This window comes from Doryrhamphus excisus, linkage group LG8 (assembly GCF_037039965.1).
Source record: "Doryrhamphus excisus strain RoL-2023G ecotype Guam linkage group LG8, RoL_Dexc_Guam_v1.1, whole genome shotgun sequence".
Lineage (NCBI taxonomy): Eukaryota > Metazoa > Chordata > Actinopteri > Syngnathiformes > Syngnathidae > Doryrhamphus > Doryrhamphus excisus.
Genome location: NC_136364.1, coordinates 2,734,928 through 2,752,710, shown reverse-complemented (window position 1 = coordinate 2,752,710; position 17,783 = coordinate 2,734,928). Strand labels below are relative to the sequence as shown.

General features: G+C 41.7%; 1 protein-coding gene across 1 annotated transcript in view; it reads left to right on the top strand.

Moving 5' to 3' along the window:
- The window catches only part of pcp4b (Purkinje cell protein 4b), a 32,497-nt gene extending 16,324 nt beyond the window's left edge, over positions 1–16,173 (top strand). The window contains exons 2-3 of the mRNA XM_058080551.2: positions 4,870–4,921; positions 15,697–16,173. Coding sequence (XP_057936534.1) covers positions 4,870–4,921; positions 15,697–15,827 — 183 coding nt within the window. The 3' untranslated portion in view covers positions 15,828–16,173. The remainder of the gene's footprint in view (positions 1–4,869; positions 4,922–15,696) is intronic.
- Positions 16,174–17,783: the final 1,610 nt, after the last annotated feature.

The following is a 17,783-nucleotide window of genomic DNA, read 5'->3' as shown; positions in this document are numbered from 1 at the left end:
CTCCACTCTAATAGATGCCACATTATAACATCCATTCATGCATTTTCTATACCGCTTATCCTCATTAGGGTCGCGGAGGTATGCTGGAGCCTATCCCAGCTGACTTTGCGTGAGAGGCGGGGTACACCCTGGACTGGTGGCCTGCCAATCACAGGGCACATATAGACAAACAACCATTCACACTCACATTCATACCTATGGACAATTTGGAGTACCCGGAGAAAACGCACACACGGAGAAAACATGCAAACTCCACACAGAGATGCCCATGGGGGGAATCGAACCCGGGTCTCCTAGCTTTTAAAATCTACCAGATACATGAGATGTATGGTATCAGCTAGGAAGGGAATCAGTGTAATCGCACATGACTACATACAGTCATTTTAAAAGAGAGGGGCTTGGAGGAGGAGGAGAAAAGGTGTAAACTCCATTCTACTTCAGCAGGTGGCGGCCATATTGACAATGAATGAGCACAAATCACTAAAAAGCCTGAATGCTTAATGTCGAACAGAAGCGATTCGAGATATTGGCACCACAAGATGACCGTGAGTGGCCCGAGGGTTGGGGCTTTGCTTAGATCTGCTCGTTTTGCAAATAAGGTGAGAAACGACCGCAAGAGTCGAAAACACTGACAATTAAAGAGTTGGAGAAACAAAAGCAAAAGCATCTTTAACATGGGAGTCAATGGGAGAATTTTCAGGCTTTTGTCGCTTCTAGGTGCCACAGAAGGCAATCCCTTCATTTTTCAGCCATTTTTGGAAAGGGGACGAAGAGTTCTATGTTTTCACCAAAAGAAATCAAGCTAGCTAAAACGGTGTGGCGAGGAGGAGGAGTTGTTTGCAAAAAAGATAATTTTCCAGCCTCCTACACTCTAGCAGTAGAGTGAGAGCCGAGGTGGATTTTTGCCCCGCATACATCTCCTTCTGATGAAGATAGAGCCAAAACTAAACATCCAACGGAAAAACTAATTAGCCACAGAGAGAGTTGAGAAGTTTGTCAAAAAAATGAGCCATTAATCACATTTCTTCATGACCGTATGGCTGAGCTACAAGGCTGTGAAAAGTCTGTAAATTCTCCTTTTTCTCTGGCATGTGGTGTTTCTACAAATAGCACAGGATGTACCTAAACGTTTTCGTTAATAGCGTCGCCATGGTTACACAAATCTTTCCAAAGAATAAATACCAACCTAGTCCCGAGTGTCACAATTCCGGCGGCGTAACATGTGGGGGTCCTTCTTGCGGTTTGGGCATTGCAGTGCATGCCCATAATAATGCCATGCAGAGCCTCCATTGACTGTTGCTTGGTCAGTGGTGGCCTGCATTGCAGTGCATGCCCATAATAAATGAATTGGTCACTTTCTCACACACTCCAAAGCATTAGTATATAAAAAGAACATGCTGGAAATATTTAATTTTATTATATTTAATCAAAACATTTCACGAAAAGGCTGCATTACAATTCCGATACAAGAGCTGTGTTTGCTTTAATATACAACCATGCTACCAAAAGCAGCAAATGTAGCTTGAAGAACATCAACAAACATAGCCGTCCCCACGCTTGCAGTGCCGCACACACAAACACAGCGTGATGCGTTCATGGCTTCTATCAGACTATGTTGGCTATGTTTGCTGACATCACTAAAGCACAGCTCCTGTATGGGTATGACTCCTGTACTCATGTGGTCTCAATTTCTGATACGTGAATAGCACTGGTATCAAAACCCTACTACATATAATATTCAGCATACTGTACAATCCTACTACATTTGCATAGTGAATAGAAAGTCACAGTAATAATATCAATATGAATATCTCCTCAAGTATTATTCATTTATGTCATGACTTGAAGGAAAATGGTTGACCATGATACATTAACAACTCAAATAAAGACGAAACTTCCAAACGGCATCAACTCTTAGTTCCTCTCCCTGACATCAAAGTGCCAAACACTCTGCTGTTTGAAATTCATGGAAAGTCCTGAATTAATAATGTAGAGAGACAAGCTGAGAAAAGAGGACAAATAGCATGATGCCTTGTGGAGCCCTGCTATTAAAGCGTACTGACACGAACAAATAGGAAACCTTGGTACAAGTGGGGATTACAATGACGTGGTTGCAGCGAGAGAGACGCTGCAGAGTCCCCAAAGGAACCAAGCACATACGTTGTGACTAAATGGAGCAATCATTTCCTGTCTCAGTTTGGTTACCCAGCACAACCCCAGTGTGTTCCCTGTTTCGGTAGTCACCCTGGTGAATAACAGGGAAAAAAAAGACTGTTTTGTTATTTTTCAGCCAGAAGGAGACATTGCGGATCATCAAAACTCGTTTTAATGTAATTTGCTTTGCATGCAGAGGTGCAGAGATATATTACAGTACTAAGAATGGGATGCTGTTTGACATAGTGGGAATGTTGACATGTTTAACCTTCCTCTTGTGTTAGCTTTCTGGTATCATCTCTTATGTTAACGGGTCGGTTTTCACCCACGTATTAAATCAGCTATAAAATACACTAAAAACAATAAGTTATCATCAAATTTGCTTCTCATCTCTTGGTTACCTTCTTAGGCTTCCTCGTCCATGAAAATGTTGGTTTTAATACTTTTGGCGTGGGCATGTAAGCCTTTTTTTGTCACTAAACCCCTCAATTTCAATTTCCAAAAATGGTAAAATGAATATCAAAAGAATCATATTAATAAATCGAAGGTTCTTTTCTTACCTGGCTATTACTGAGGGCTATAGAACGTATCTCTTAAATCAATTAGTTTGATTTATTTTCTCATTTTAGTATTAATCACTAAATAAACATCTATGGCAGGGGTCGGGAACCTTTTTGGCGGAGAGAGCCATGAAGGCCAGATATTTTAAAATGTGTATCTGTGAGAGCCATATAAATTTTTTTAAACATTGAATACAATAAAATGTGTGCATTTTTATGTAAGACCAACAGTTTTAGATATAATGGGCTCTAATTACGTAGACCAGGCACACTACCCCACGCCAATGGGGTGTGGCCAGCACACTTTCGTGAGCAGCGCAGTGTCTAATAATAAATCAAATACTTGTTGCCATTAATACAACTTCTGCTGCTGCATAGTTTTGCACCGTACTCCGTAGACGTATTTCATTCTTTTGGCCATCTTCGTCAGAAGGCTTGGTTCTGCAGCTTTAGCTATTTGACTAAAGGAGGAAAGTTTACATTTACATGTTGTCATCTCAATGACCGAGGTAGACTACAGCATTACCCAGTAATAATCAAGTTTTGCTGTTTGACCTGGACAATATCAGGAAAAATGGATATGGTTGGTCATATTGCAGCAGAATATAGATGGACAAATTAAAATGCATAAGAAAGTTGTTGATTTTGAATATTATTTTTAATTTCTGTGATGGTTTACTTTAAAATGTTAGCAAAAATACATTTTCATTGTGGTAAGAAATGCTTGAGAGCCAGATACAGTCATCAAAAGAGCCCTACCTGGCTCCCGAGCCATAGGTTCCCTACCTCTGATCTATGGTGTTGGGGTCAGTTTTGACCCATATATATTAATGTCAAGAAAAGGTAGAAAAAGTTATTGTTTTCAGCAACAGAATAAACTGAAATATTTTTCAACTGAATACTGAAACTTTTTCCCTTCAGTGTTTGCCATAAACTTTATAGTCATAATATTATAACCGGGTCGAAACCGACCCTAACAATACAGTGGTCATAATTTCAACCAGATCATTTTAAAATTTTGTAAAAATATTTTTTTGGTTTTTATTTTGTTGAAATAGAGTTTCCTGAGAGTGATTTTTCACTTGTGCGAATTGCATATCTCAACCACAGTAAGACAGCAATGAGAATACTATTTTGGGGGGAGCTAAAGACCTACCTCACAGTCTCAGTCACAGTCCATCTGCTCTCGCCACTTCACAGACAGCTGTTTTGTGTTTTTGTGAACAAAGCACAGTTTGACGCCAGATTCTCCAAAATTCATCCAATTATATGATCACTTTTTTTCACTGCTTGTTGAAAACTGTTATAGCACTGGCAGGGGGTGAGGGACTGGAGCCGATCCTGGACCACAATAGAGTAGGTGTGGTCAAGGGGATGAGGCCAACAGGAGAAGAATGCACAGTTACTCTAGTATCACTATTGCTCCACTAGGCTCCAGGATCATTTTAAAAGCAAGGCGTTATGCGAATATCCTGTTTTTGGCATTAACAATGTGTGCCATTCTTTCTCTCTTCCCCGTCTTTGCTGCAGAGTTGATTTTAGTCATCAATTTCCCCGCTGCCAAAGATTGTATAACCAAGTCTTAACTGCAGATGGGCGGTATCGATCCTCCTCTGTCATCGCAGCTCCCACCCAGGTTGTGTGCTCATTTGAAACACAAGCTGACAACCTGTCGGCTATGCTGCAATAAAGTTGTCCACCTTGGCGATGAGCAGAGACACGAGGGAGAGACACTTTCATTTGATTGTGTGGAAACGTTTCAAATGAACTTTATTTCATTCGATCGGTTCTTCATGCCGTCGTCTATCTTGTGAATTTTACATGAAGATGGTCATATTCTTGGGAAAAATGTGGAGGCTTGTGCGGGGGGCTTTGTTTACGCACCGTGGCTGTGAAGATAGATGGGCCATCAGAGGCGATTGTAAACACATGCTCAGGGACATCACTTGTGCGATGGATGACTGATGCTGAATAATTTAACAAGAGGCAGATGTGGAAGGAGAAGCAAACAAGAGCAGAATGTGATGCAAGAAGGTACATACATAGCTGCATCGGTTCGGAATCACCTGCAAAGGTCTTAGCCCATCGCGATGGAACAGCGCCTATCCTGTCCAAAAAGTAATGCACTAATCAAATGGTTGCTTTTCTTCTGCAGAGGCAAGTTTCTGGGCCTGCTGCCGGCAACAACAAAACCTCCGGAGGACAAGGTAAGAGGAAAAAAAAATGCTGCATTCTCATCCGAAGGTCAAATAATAAACAATGCACACACAGCGAGCGCTCAGCTATGCAGTGTTTAATAAGGATGAGCATTGGCGCAGAATGTCAAAGCAGGCTTTGGAAATACATCTTGGCAATAGATGTTTGATGTATAAGAAAAGATTAAGTTATTAAGATATGCCTTTATTCGTCCCTCAGTGGGGAAATTTGCATAGAATGGAAAAAGAATGAATATTGGCTTTATATCTATATACACATATATATCATATATACATATATCAATATATATATATATATATATATATATATATATGAACTGATGACTTGCACACGTAACACGTAACATTATTTGTAATTATTTATTTCATTATTTATTTATTTATTTTTAGCACATTTTAAAACATTAAATTCTTGGCTAGTTTTTACATTTTTTATGGTATTTTTGTGTTAAAATGAAATTGTTGCCAATCGAAATGAAATCTGAATTGAGTACTAATTTTCAGTGCACTCAAAAATACCAAAATTCAGGTTTTATATTGTAATTTCATTCTTGCATGGTGGGAAAAAAAGAGAATAAACTTGTAGTATTAGGATGAAAAATAATGCCATGTTAGCATTTTGGAATAAGTTGGAATATTATGAGACAACAACAAAAAATTTGAAACAAATGATTAAAGTGGAAATATTAGGGGAATTGGTGCTGCACGGTGGGCAGTGGTTAGCGCGCAGGGCACACAGCTAGCTATTATTATGTTTATTGGTGACTCCAAATTGTCCATAGGTATGAATGTGAGTGTGAATGGTTGTTTGTCTATATGTGCCCTGTGATTGGCTGGCGACCATTCCAGAGTGTACCCCCGCCCGAAGACAGCTGGGATAGTCTCCAGCATGTCTCCGCAACCTGCAACATTTACAGACACAACAGATTATTGTGGAAATGATCACTTCTCTTGGCTTGTCAGGGTGACTGACCTGCAGATGCCGCTTCAAGATAGTTAGTGGTGATAATCTCTCCACGTGGATTACAGTGTCTTGTTGTTCAAAGCATTAAACATGAAATGTGTCCATATGCCTGCTCATCCTTTCCTTCTCTGATTTCAATATTGCAGAATACATTATGGTTATGCAGGTGGAAAAAGCCATGCCTGACAAAGAAAGTAGTTTATTACCTCCACATTTGTATAAAAAAGCAAACGCGCCAATTACTGTAATGCATAACCTCCTATAGTCCTGCTCTACTCACGTCCAATACGTCCAATATAGAAGACATTTTTCAGAACATTAGTGAAAAACCGCAGGGAACCACAGACAAAGTCAGGGAATGATTGAGGAGGAAGAGGAGTGGGAGGAAGGGCAAGTCAAGCAAGTTTATAGAACATGATGGCTCATGTATTCATGATGAGCTTTTAAAAGACACATGTCCAATGATTGACAGCCCCCCCCACCCCACACACACACACACTGACCACATCATCATTGTCGACATGACAGCGACAAGCATTGTAAATGAGCTCATCTGTCACTTTGGAGCACTTTTTGCGAATATGATGTTTAGGTAGCCTGGAGTCATGATGGCGTGTGCCGGAGCGCCACATACCATGCACCATCCATCAGCAGGCTGCTGCAGTAGTCTTCTTTACAATGAATCACTGAAGACAATTGAGCATCGCTGGTACGAGTAGCACATTTTTTGCCTCATCCAAGAGTCAATTTTACTTTGCAATAACTTTGTTAGCACATGCGTGTGCCATGATTTACAGCTGTGTCATAAATCACATTGAGCTATAACGGCCTGACTCAGCTGTGTCAAATAATGCAAAATGCAGGATGGCCCCCACCCCCTCCCTGCTGTAAATCCTCTGATGAGGATACGCATGATTAGAAAAGGAGACTGACCGTATATACACAGGCCTGCAGGAGGAAATAGAAATCGTGCACAAATGACTTTACAAATGGCGTTTACTGTTAAGCTCTATGCCAATACACCTGAGCAGCAGCAAAGTCAACATCGACTGGTAAACTAATATCGTCTGTGATTTAGCCTGCTGCAAATCATCAAATCATAGCGCTTCTATTCCAGTTGTGTAATTAGATGGATAATCACTTTAGGCAAAGCGCTGAACAGATCTGTACTGCAGGGCTGGGATGCAAATTCAATCATAACTTTGTATGAGTGGTTTGAAACGTGATTTAGATATCAAATCATGTCTGTATTTCAGTGTCTATTCGAGGAAGTACGGTGGAATAAATATATTTTTTTAGGATTTACTGTCATTTTTCCCCCCGTGGCAAATAATGGGTATAGGAGCTAGTACGTTCCAGGGTCAAACCGTCATCATGGTTACTGTATAAATGATTTTCGTGTGCCATTTGAACATTTTAACTATAAAAAGAAGTTACGTATGTCCAAAGTGTGGCCCGGGTGCCATTTGTGGCCTGCGACTTGTTTATTATTGGCCGCAGCACATAGTAGAAGTAAAATTAAACCCTAAAAGAAACAGAAAAAATGTGGAAATTAGACCCCAAAAAAGCTGAAATGTTAATACTACAAGCTTTGGATTTAATTTATTTTACAGTTCTTCCTTGTTTATCCTGGTTAATTGGTTTCAGACACAACCGCGATAAGTGAATTTCCACAAAGTAGGATTCAATATCAATAAAAAAATATTTTCGTAGCAAGACCATGAACCTGTTTACAGCCTTATACCAGTATGGTTTTTACCATTATTAGAGCCCTGTAGGCATGAAATAGCACCCCTACAGTCACCTTCACACTTGTATTACCCAATATAGTAATAGAAAATAACCCATCAGATAAATAAGATAAGATAAACGTATATGTAGCATTGACAGCGTACTTCCTAGAGGCATCAACAGCTAGAGACCAATGTAGGATACTACTCCACTGACGCTGTTAAGGGGAGACTCACAATGCACTTGCATCGCTTTATTAACAAGCAGAGAACACATGTAATGAACATTCATTCACACAGGAGCTGCTGTCGGCCACTCTCTACAATGCTAACCTGATGCTAGCACTCAGCTACAGTCAACTCTAGCAAGTTGACGTCACTCAAGTCACTTTCCCGGGCCCGCTTCTTAAAGGCGCACACGTCAAGTCGCAGATATGATTTAAGAGTTATGAATTAATTAATTTTAAGATATTGTGTCAGTAATGAGAAATGGTCTGCCTTTAGTATATTGTCTGCTAGAGTCAGCGCTTCTCCCCCGCCGTTGTGAATAAGCACAGGATTATTCAACTGAGCTCACCTTTAGATATCAAAGTCATCCTTGTTTTTTATAAATAGATAGCGGCAGCGGCAGCAGGCTCTCAGTGATGATGACCCACTTCCTGCACCCGTTTTAATTAGCTTTACTGTAATGTCTAGTTGTTGCTGAGGTGAATTCATCTCATGCTAATTTGGAGCCATCCCATGCATAAAAAAGGACTCTCACTGCATCTTTTGGAGTCTTTGAAGGTGTTTGTACGCATTTACCGCATAGGATACACATGCATCCCGAAACCCCAAAGCAAACTTTGTTGTTGACATGCTGCGAGTTAGCAAGCGAGCCCGCAGTGGTGATCAATACAGTCCTTCATGTGTACGCTTGTATCGATCGCTCCTGCAGGGCTCACACTTCGCTGGTACTTCAAGGCTTTTGCAGAGGGGTGGGGGTTTTGCTTTTTTTTTACTTCCACATGCTGCAAAATCCTGGCAAGCGTACATAGACATACATCTTCTTGTCCTACCATCTGCATGTCCTCACCAACCAGATCTAGAACTTCGGTCTTGACCTTCTTCTCCTTCCTGGTAGCCACATCTCCACCATGCTTCCATCCATCCATTATCTATGCAGCTTTTCCTCACTATGGTTGTGGGGGGATGCTGGAGCCTATCCCAGCATCAACCCTGATGCTGGAAAATGTTGCAACTCCAATTGGAACAACCAGCAATAAAATACCCAGCATGGTAAGATCCTCCTCTAGGGACGCTAGGGTTAGGGAGTTGGGGCTAAGGTTAGGGTTTGGCATGCGGTTGGCCATAAGAACAATCCCCTTGGCTGGGAATTGAACCTGTGGTGTCACCACCAGGGCTCCAGTTAAACTGTCCTGTTTGGAGTGGTTAACTTACTGTTACACTTATATGACAGTTTAGAACAGGGGTCGGCAACCCACGGCTCTGGCTTTTGTCGAGCACACTGAAGTAAAGGAAATGTACAAAAGAATGTGAAATATCCGACTCACCGCAAGTCTGTGAATGCATCTGGGCTACGTTCTCAAAAGACACAAAAAAGGTGAGACAGTTTTGTGTTGCACCTGAAGCAAAACAATGTAAGTTCAACTATGTCGTTAACAAGAGCGTAGAAGTGTATTTTAGAACGAGAATGACTCCGGGGGAGGGAGGGAGTAGGGAGTGGAAATGAATAATGTCTCTAACTGCAAAGACAGTCTAGGACAGGACCAGTACAAGGTCATTGGTGACAAACAGTTCTTTGCAGGGGTACACACGATAGAGCAAACAACACTGATATACGTATGCACGTTTCTAAGCTGTGTAATGTTTTGCAACGTTTGAATCTCCGTTGGACATCTCTGTGTGGAGTTTGCATATTCTACCCGTGCATGCGTGGGTTTTCTCCTGGTACTTGGGCTACCCCCATCATCCCCAAAACATCCATCTTAGCTTCATTAGGTATGAATGTGAGTGTGAATGGGATGCAACCATTCCAGGTTGGCTCTCACTCAAAGTTAACTGGGATAGGCTCCAGCATACCCCCTTGTGACCCTAATGAGGACAGGGATAGAAAATGAAAGAACATTTTTACTGGAAGAGGAGGCAGAATATCTATTTGGTTGGTAAAGGTTGCCGACCCCCGGTTTAGAAGAGTTGAAATGAGACTTTAAAATATGTGTCTGAACCCAGAGGTTCTGCTGTACAGTACACAGTATATTGCTATCGTGGGAATATACTGTAAGTAATGGCTGAGATTTAGCACCACTATTAAGGGACTTAGACGCGGTCCTGAATAAATCTCCGAGTGAAGCCTCTTAAGCCAAAATAAATTGTCCACCAACGGTGTAAAACAGTGCATTACATTACCTTAAGCCGTGTTTTGACTTTCCCTATCCGTCTCACTTGTCTCAAGGTCTAAAAGTCTGTCTCTTATGCGTCTCGTCCACAAATCCCTCTCACGGCTGGACTGCTTTTTAAGCGGTGAAATCAAGGAGTCACACATTTCACGCTTCTCCAGACATACTTTTGAAAAGACATTCTGAAAGACAGCCAAGCGAGGACGGCCTCATCGTGTCACTTTGTGAACCCATTTCATCTTCAATGTGGGAAAAGTTGGCACCATGCCGAGGAGTCATGTCTGAAACCTTGCATCTTATGGTTATTATCATGCAGCAACACTAGAAATAAACATCAACCTTTATAGAAATGGCCTGACAGCACATATTACACTGACATTAGGTGAAGACTGGGAAGAAATGGGCTTGTTGGAAGAGTGATCCATCACTAACCGTAACCAAAGACTAGCCCGAGGGTTAAGGTTAGGTCTTTCCAGTTAGAACTAGGGTTAGGTTTTTTGGGTAAGGGTTGGATTAGACTTTGACCCCCATCCTAGTCCTCTGTTCATCCGTAACCAAAGACTAGCCCCAGGGTTAAGGTTAGGTCTTTCCAGTTAGAACTAGGGTTAGGTTTTTTGGGTAAGGGTTGGATTAGACTTCGAACCCCATCCTAGTCCTCTGTTCATCCGTAACCAAAGACTAGCCCAAGGGTTAAGGTTAGGTCTTTCCAGTTAGAACTAGGGTTAGGTTTTTTGGGTAAGGGTTGGATTAGACTTTGAACCCCATCCTAGTCCTCTGTTCATCCGTAACCAAAGACTAGCCCAAGGGTTAAGGTTAGGTCTTTCCAGTTAGAACTAGGGTTAGGTTTTTTGGGTAAGGGTTGGATTAGACTTCGAACCCCATCCTAGTCCTCTGTTCATCCGTAACCAAAGACTAGCCCAAGGGTTAAGGTTAGGTCTTTCCAGTTAGAACTAGGGTTAGGTTTTTTGGGTAAGGGTTGGATTAGACTTCGAACCCCATCCTAGTCCTCTGTTCATCCGTAACCAAAGACTAGCCCAAGGGTTAAGGTTAGGTCTTTCCAGTTAGAACTAGGGTTAGGTTTTTTGGGTAAGGGTTGGATTAGACTTTGAACCCCATCCTAGTCCTCTGTTCATCCGTAACCAAAGACTAGCCCAAGGGTTAAGGTTAGGTCTTTCCAGTTAGAACTAGGGTTAGGTTTTTTGGGTAAGGGTTGGATTAGACTTCGAACCCCATCCTAGTCCTCTGTTCATCCGTAACCAAAGACTAGCCCAAGGGTTAAGGTTAGGTCTTTCCAGTTAGAACTAGGGTTAGGTTTTTTGGGTAAGGGTTGGATTAGACTTCGAACCCCATCCTAGTCCTCTGTTCATCTGTAACCAAAGACTAGCCCAAGGGTTAAGGTTAGGTCTTTCCAGTTAGAACTAGGGTTAGGTTTTTTGGGTAAGGGTTGGATTAGACTTTGAACCCCATCCTAGTCCTCTGTTCATCCGTAACCAAAGACTAGCCCAAGGGTTAAGGTTAGGTCTTTCCAGTTAGAACTAGGGTTAGGTTTTTTGGGTAAGGGTTGGATTAGACTTCGAACCCCATCCTAGTCCTCTGTTCATCCGTAACCAAAGACTAGCCCGAGGGTTAAGGTTAGGTCTTTCCAGTTAGAACTAGGGTTAGGTTTTTTGGGTAAGGGTTGGATTAGACTTCGAACCCCATCCTAGTCCTCTGTTCATCCGTAACCAAAGACTAGCCCGAGGGTTAAGGTTAGGTCTTTCCAGTTAGAACTAGGGTTAGGTTTTTTGGGTAAGGGTTGGATTAGACTTCGAACCCCATCCTAGTCCTCTGTTCATCCGTAACCAAAGACTAGCCCAAGGGTTAAGGTTAGGTCTTTCCAGTTAGAACTAGGGTTAGGTTTTTTGGGTAAGGGTTGGATTAGACTTTGAACCCCATCCTAGTCCTCTGTTCATCCGTAACCAAAGACTAGCCCAAGGGTTAAGGTTAGGTCTTTCCAGTTAGAACTAGGGTTAGGTTTTTTGGGTAAGGGTTGGATTAGACTTCGAACCCCATCCTAGTCCTCTGTTCATCCGTAACCAAAGACTAGCCCAAGGGTTAAGGTTAGGTCTTTCCAGTTAGAACTAGGGTTAGGTTTTTTGGGTAAGGGTTGGATTAGACTTCGAACCCCATCCTAGTCCTCTGTTCATCTGTAACCAAAGACTAGCCCAAGGGTTAAGGTTAGGTCTTTCCAGTTAGAACTAGGGTTAGGTTTTTTGGGTAAGGGTTGGATTAGACTTTGAACCCCATCCTAGTCCTCTGTTCATCCGTAACCAAAGACTAGCCCAAGGGTTAAGGTTAGGTCTTTCCAGTTAGAACTAGGGTTAGGTTTTTTGGGTAAGGGTTGGATTAGACTTCGAACCCCATCCTAGTCCTCTGTTCATCCGTAACCAAAGACTAGCCCGAGGGTTAAGGTTAGGTCTTTCCAGTTAGAACTAGGGTTAGGTTTTTTGGGTAAGGGTTGGATTAGACTTCGAACCCCATCCTAGTCCTCTGTTCATCCGTAACCAAAGACTAGCCCAAGGGTTAAGGTTAGGTCTTTCCAGTTAGAACTAGGGTTAGGTTTTCTGGGTAAGGGTTGGATTAGACTTTGAACCCCATCCTAGCCCTCTGTTCATCCGTAACCAAAGACTAGCCCAAGGGTTAAGGTTAGGTCTTTCCAGTTAGAACTAGGGTTAGGTTTTTTGGGTAAGGGTTGGATTAGACTTTGAACCCCATCCTAGTCCTCTGTTCATCCGTAACCAAAGACTAGCCCAAGGGTTAAGGTTAGGTCTTTCCAGTTAGAACTAGGGTTAGGTTTTTTGGGTAAGGGTTGGATTAGACTTCGAACCCCATCCTAGTCCTCTGTTCATCTGTAACCAAAGACTAGCCCAAGGGTTAAGGTTAGGTCTTTCCAGTTAGAACTAGGGTTAGGTTTTTTGGGTAAGGGTTGGATTAGACTTTGAACCCCATCCTAGTCCTCTGTTCATCCGTAACCAAAGACTAGCCCAAGGGTTAAGGTTAGGTCTTTCCAGTTAGAACTAGGGTTAGGTTTTTTGGGTAAGGGTTGGATTAGACTTCGAACCCCATCCTAGTCCTCTGTTCATCCGTAACCAAAGACTAGCCCGAGGGTTAAGGTTAGGTCTTTCCAGTTAGAACTAGGATTAGGTTTTTTGGGTAAGGGTTGGATTAGACTTCGAACCCCATCCTAGTCCTCTGTTCATCTGTAACCAAAGACTAGCCCAAGGGTTAAGGTTAGGTCTTTCCAGTTAGAACTAGGGTTAGGTTTTTTGGGTAAGGGTTGGATTAGACTTTGAACCCCATCCTAGTCCTCTGTTCATTTGTAACCAAAGACTAGCCCAAGGGTTAAGGTTAGGTCTTTCCAGTTAGAACTAGGGTTAGGTTTTTTGGGTAAGGGTTGGATTAGACTTCGAACCCCATCCTAGTCCTCTGTTCATCTGTAACCAAAGACTAGCCCGAGGGTTAAGGTTAGGTCTTTCCAGTTAGAACTAGGGTTAGGTTTTTTGGGTAAGGGTTGGATTAGACTTCGAACCCCATCCTAGTCCTCTGTTCATCTGTAACCAAAGACTAGCCCGAGGGTTAAGGTTAGGTCTTTACAGTTAGAACTAGGGTTAGGTTTTTTGGGTAAGGGTTGGATTAGACTTCGAACCCCATCTTAGTCCTCTGTTCATCCGTAACCAAAGACTAGCCCGAGGGTTAAGGTTAGGTCTTTCCAGTTAGAACTAGGGTTAGGTTTTTTGGGTAAGGGTTGGATTAGACTTCGAACCCCATCCCAGTCCTCTGTTCATCTGTAACCAAAGACTAGCCCAAGGGTTAAGGTTAGGTCTTTCCAGTTACAACTAGGGTTAGGTTTTTTGGGTAAGGGTTGGATTAGACTTTGAACCCCATCCTAGTCCTCTGTTCATTTGTAACCAAAGACTAGCCCAAGGGTTAAGGTTAGGTCTTTCCAGTTAGAACTAGGGTTAGGTTTTTTTGGTAAGGGTTGGATTAGACTTCGAACCTCATCCTAGTCCTCTGTTCATTTGTAACCAAAGACTAGCCCAACGGTTAAGGTTAGGTCTTTCCAGTTAGAACTAGGGTTAGGTTTTTTTGGTAAGGGTTGGATTAGACTTCGAACCCCATCCTAGTCCTCTGTTCATCCGTAACCAAAGACTAGCCCAAGGGTTAAGGTTAGGTCTTTCCAGTTAGAACTAGGGTTAGGTTTTTTGGGTAAGGGTTGGATTAGACTTTGAACCCCATCCTAGTCCTCTGTTCATCCAGACTACCCAGATGACAGTAGTTTGTATTCATAAATGAGATGTCTGGTGTTGACACAGTGAAGGTCGCAACTCAAAACAAGCATCGGTGCACCGAAAAAGTCAATATCAATTAACGTAGCATGGGAATGTTGTCTTGACACAGCAGTTAGTGGTTCAGCCTCCAGCAGCAGGACATAACAAGTCAGGCTTGGTCTCTGGGGATGAATGGGGGATTAGCTACAGTGTCAACGCACAAGTCCTCGTGGCATTTAGCTTTCCTGTGCAACACTTGGCATATCCTGCTGTTTCTTAACTAGCCGATCTGCACGTTATATCACACATGCAGCATTGCATCACATTCCATCCCATTGCATCCTTCAACCCTCAGTGTCGTGACCTTTTAAGTCCAGAATATCCCAGCTTCATTGACATATGCTCTCTGCTGACCCGGTGATGGGAAGTGATAGGATTTAAGTCATAGTGATTCTTCTCATCGGTACCATTCTGATGGCTGCACGCCTTTTGTTACACATTGGAGTAATATAAACTCTCTTTTTATGCATTATTTTATGCATACATTTAATACCGTTTGTTTTATTCGGATTATAGTCAGGTCGGTGTTTCAGAGGGGATTAAATACTTGAGATCAATCTGTCAAGCATTGACCTGAGAAACAACTGCTCTGACTCCACTATTTTAATGACGTTCCAGAGGAACATGGAAGGACATTTGACCTTTTGATGCTTCCGTTCTATATCAGTGATCTCCATGCAAAGCCACAAATGAAGAGTTTGTGTCACTATTGATGTGAACACAAATTGAATGCAAATGTGAGTGTGTGTTAATGAAATTGGTGAAGAGGTTATATATGCTAACTCAATACTCAATCAGGGAAGTGGAGGAGTGAGCTGGAAGACTGAAGAGAAGGTTAGAGAGGACATACAACAACACATCATGGCGAGCATTTTCCTCAAGAAGTTCCTCAAGAAACCAAAAAACCTTAAAATGATGCAGTGGAAAAGGGTTCTCCTCCCATTCCGTGTGGGAGTGATATGTTTTTGGATTCTTAAGTTTAGCAGAAATAAATTTCAATCTCTAATCCTTGCATAAAGGTGACCATAGGGGTGTTATTTCATGTCTATAGGTCTCTAATCACTCATTCAGTCATTTTCTCCCACTTATCCTTACGAGGGTTACGGGGGTGCTGGAGCCTATCCCAGCTGTCTTCTGGCGAGAGGAGGCGTACACCCTGGACTGGTAGCCAGCCAATCACAGGGCATCTAATAACAGTAAAAAACATATTTTGGTTTGGCTGAACAATCCAGCGCTTGGTAGGACTGTCAGAAGAAGATGCAAAGGACAAGACAACCCTTACTTTCCTATCTTTCCCCCCCCCCAGACGCGTCCAAGACGAACCTCCCGGAGGACTTCGACATTGACATGGACAACCCAGAGACCGAGAAGGCGGCAGTCGCCATCCAGTCGCAGTTCAGGAAGTTCCAGAAGAAGAAGCGTGACGAGAAGTCCTAGTGGAAGACCCAGTGACATTTGCATGAGTCATACCTTTGTAGTTTGAACTCATCACTGGCTGTGATAGAGCTTTGGCGGAATGCAATAGCCTTGTCTGTGACACATCTCTTTATGATTACATTTCTATTTATTACTCATCAACTGCTGTATTTATCAAACAAGTGTTTTTTTCTTTGTCTCATGTTTTTGTTCTTGTCCCCAGATGATGAATATTGTGTTAGTAGATGGAGCAAATGATGTTTGTTAGTCGACTTAGCCAACTGCATCCTTCAACTTAATCCTTTGTCCTAAACCGCATGGTACTATCAATGTACACTGAATGAATAAAGACTGTTTGTGGAACATGTGAACGGTGTGTGTGTACTGAATTACAATACTAAACTACAATATTCCACAACACAGAAAAAGACTTTCCCTATGTGGTAGAGACATGAATTGTACCTGAGTCTCTGCTCCTTGTCACTTTTTTGGCCTCCAATTTGGCAAGTGACGCTGTGACATGCACCGTTGGCTAGCGCACTGTTCGCCTGCTCTACAAAATTAGAGCCCTAAGTGTCAACAAATGTAAAAAAAAAAGTTACCTTACCATTAAAAGATATAACCGGTGAAGAAAAGCAGAGCAGTCAGTAGAGGCTGAGCAGCGTTAAATATGGCCGACTCATAATTAAAACCTGGAGGTGGACAAGGACCTGCTTGGCCCTGATGCAAGTGGACTGTAACAGTAAGGAAATGTTAGAACATCTGGGATTCTCCTCTCTAGGCGCCAGCATGCCCACAACCCTTTGTGAGGAAAAACAGTACAGAAAATGGATGGATGGATTCTCCTCTTAAACATGAGCAGGCTGCAACATTCCAAAAAACGTTACAATTAACAGCGTCTGTTCCCGTTTGTTTTTTCTGCTTTCTTCCTGGATGTTCCACCCTGAGGACCTTTAAAAATAAAGATTATTTAATGTCATTTGAAAGGCCTCATGCAGAGAATAACGTTCCTATCTGTTGGGAAACCTGCTGTGAACTGTTCACCGTGTTTGTCATCCAAAAGACTCCCCTGTGTGGTTATTTTACAAAATACGGAAAGTCTGCATTCCAACATTTAAAACATTGTGGAGAAAAACGGTGCTAAAAACATAAAAAAAACATCAGGGATGAGTAATCTTTTTCTTCTTAGGTGTGATTATTAATTTAAAAAACTGGTTTTAAAATACTACTTAAACTCTATGCTACTAAAATGAGTTTATTCTTGTAAAAAAATTGGACTTTTTTTCTTCTTGGAATCTGACTTTTTTCATTTAATATTTTGACTTTATTATTGTAAAATTACAGCTGTTCTTGCTTTATTTAATTTTTCCAACTATTTCAACTTTCTTTTTGTGATATTATGCCATTTTTCCATAATATTGTAACGCTCCCCCAAACGAATACATAACTTTATTTTGTTTTGTTACTTTCTCAAAATATTACAACTTAAAAAAAAACAATTAAAAATATTTTTTTCCTTGTAATATTCTCACTATAATCACAAAATTACAATCTTTTATATCAATTCATATTTCTTCTTTTAGGACTACATAAACATTGAAACAATGTAACTCAGCGCTCCAAAAAAATAGTGAATGAGTTAAAATGTGCCAGTTACAACATGTGGAAAATGTCTTCTGAATTCAACAAAGTGGGGGGTCCCGCCGTTCATGTGAGCTTTTTATCTTTCAATGTGACGTTTGTAGCCGTCAGAAGAGACATCAAGACTGAACAGAACGGCCGTCTTGCATGCTGAGGATCCAGGACGGACCTGCACTGTAGCACTAATCATATGTTGATATATGCACTCAAATGGGGAACATTTGCAATGAAAATGAGACTGTAAAAATTCATAGCTCGCCTTCTGTTCTGCCCCAAAATAAAGAACACGGGGTGATGGTAAATGAGGCAATTTCCTTTTCTTCTCACGGTCAGTGA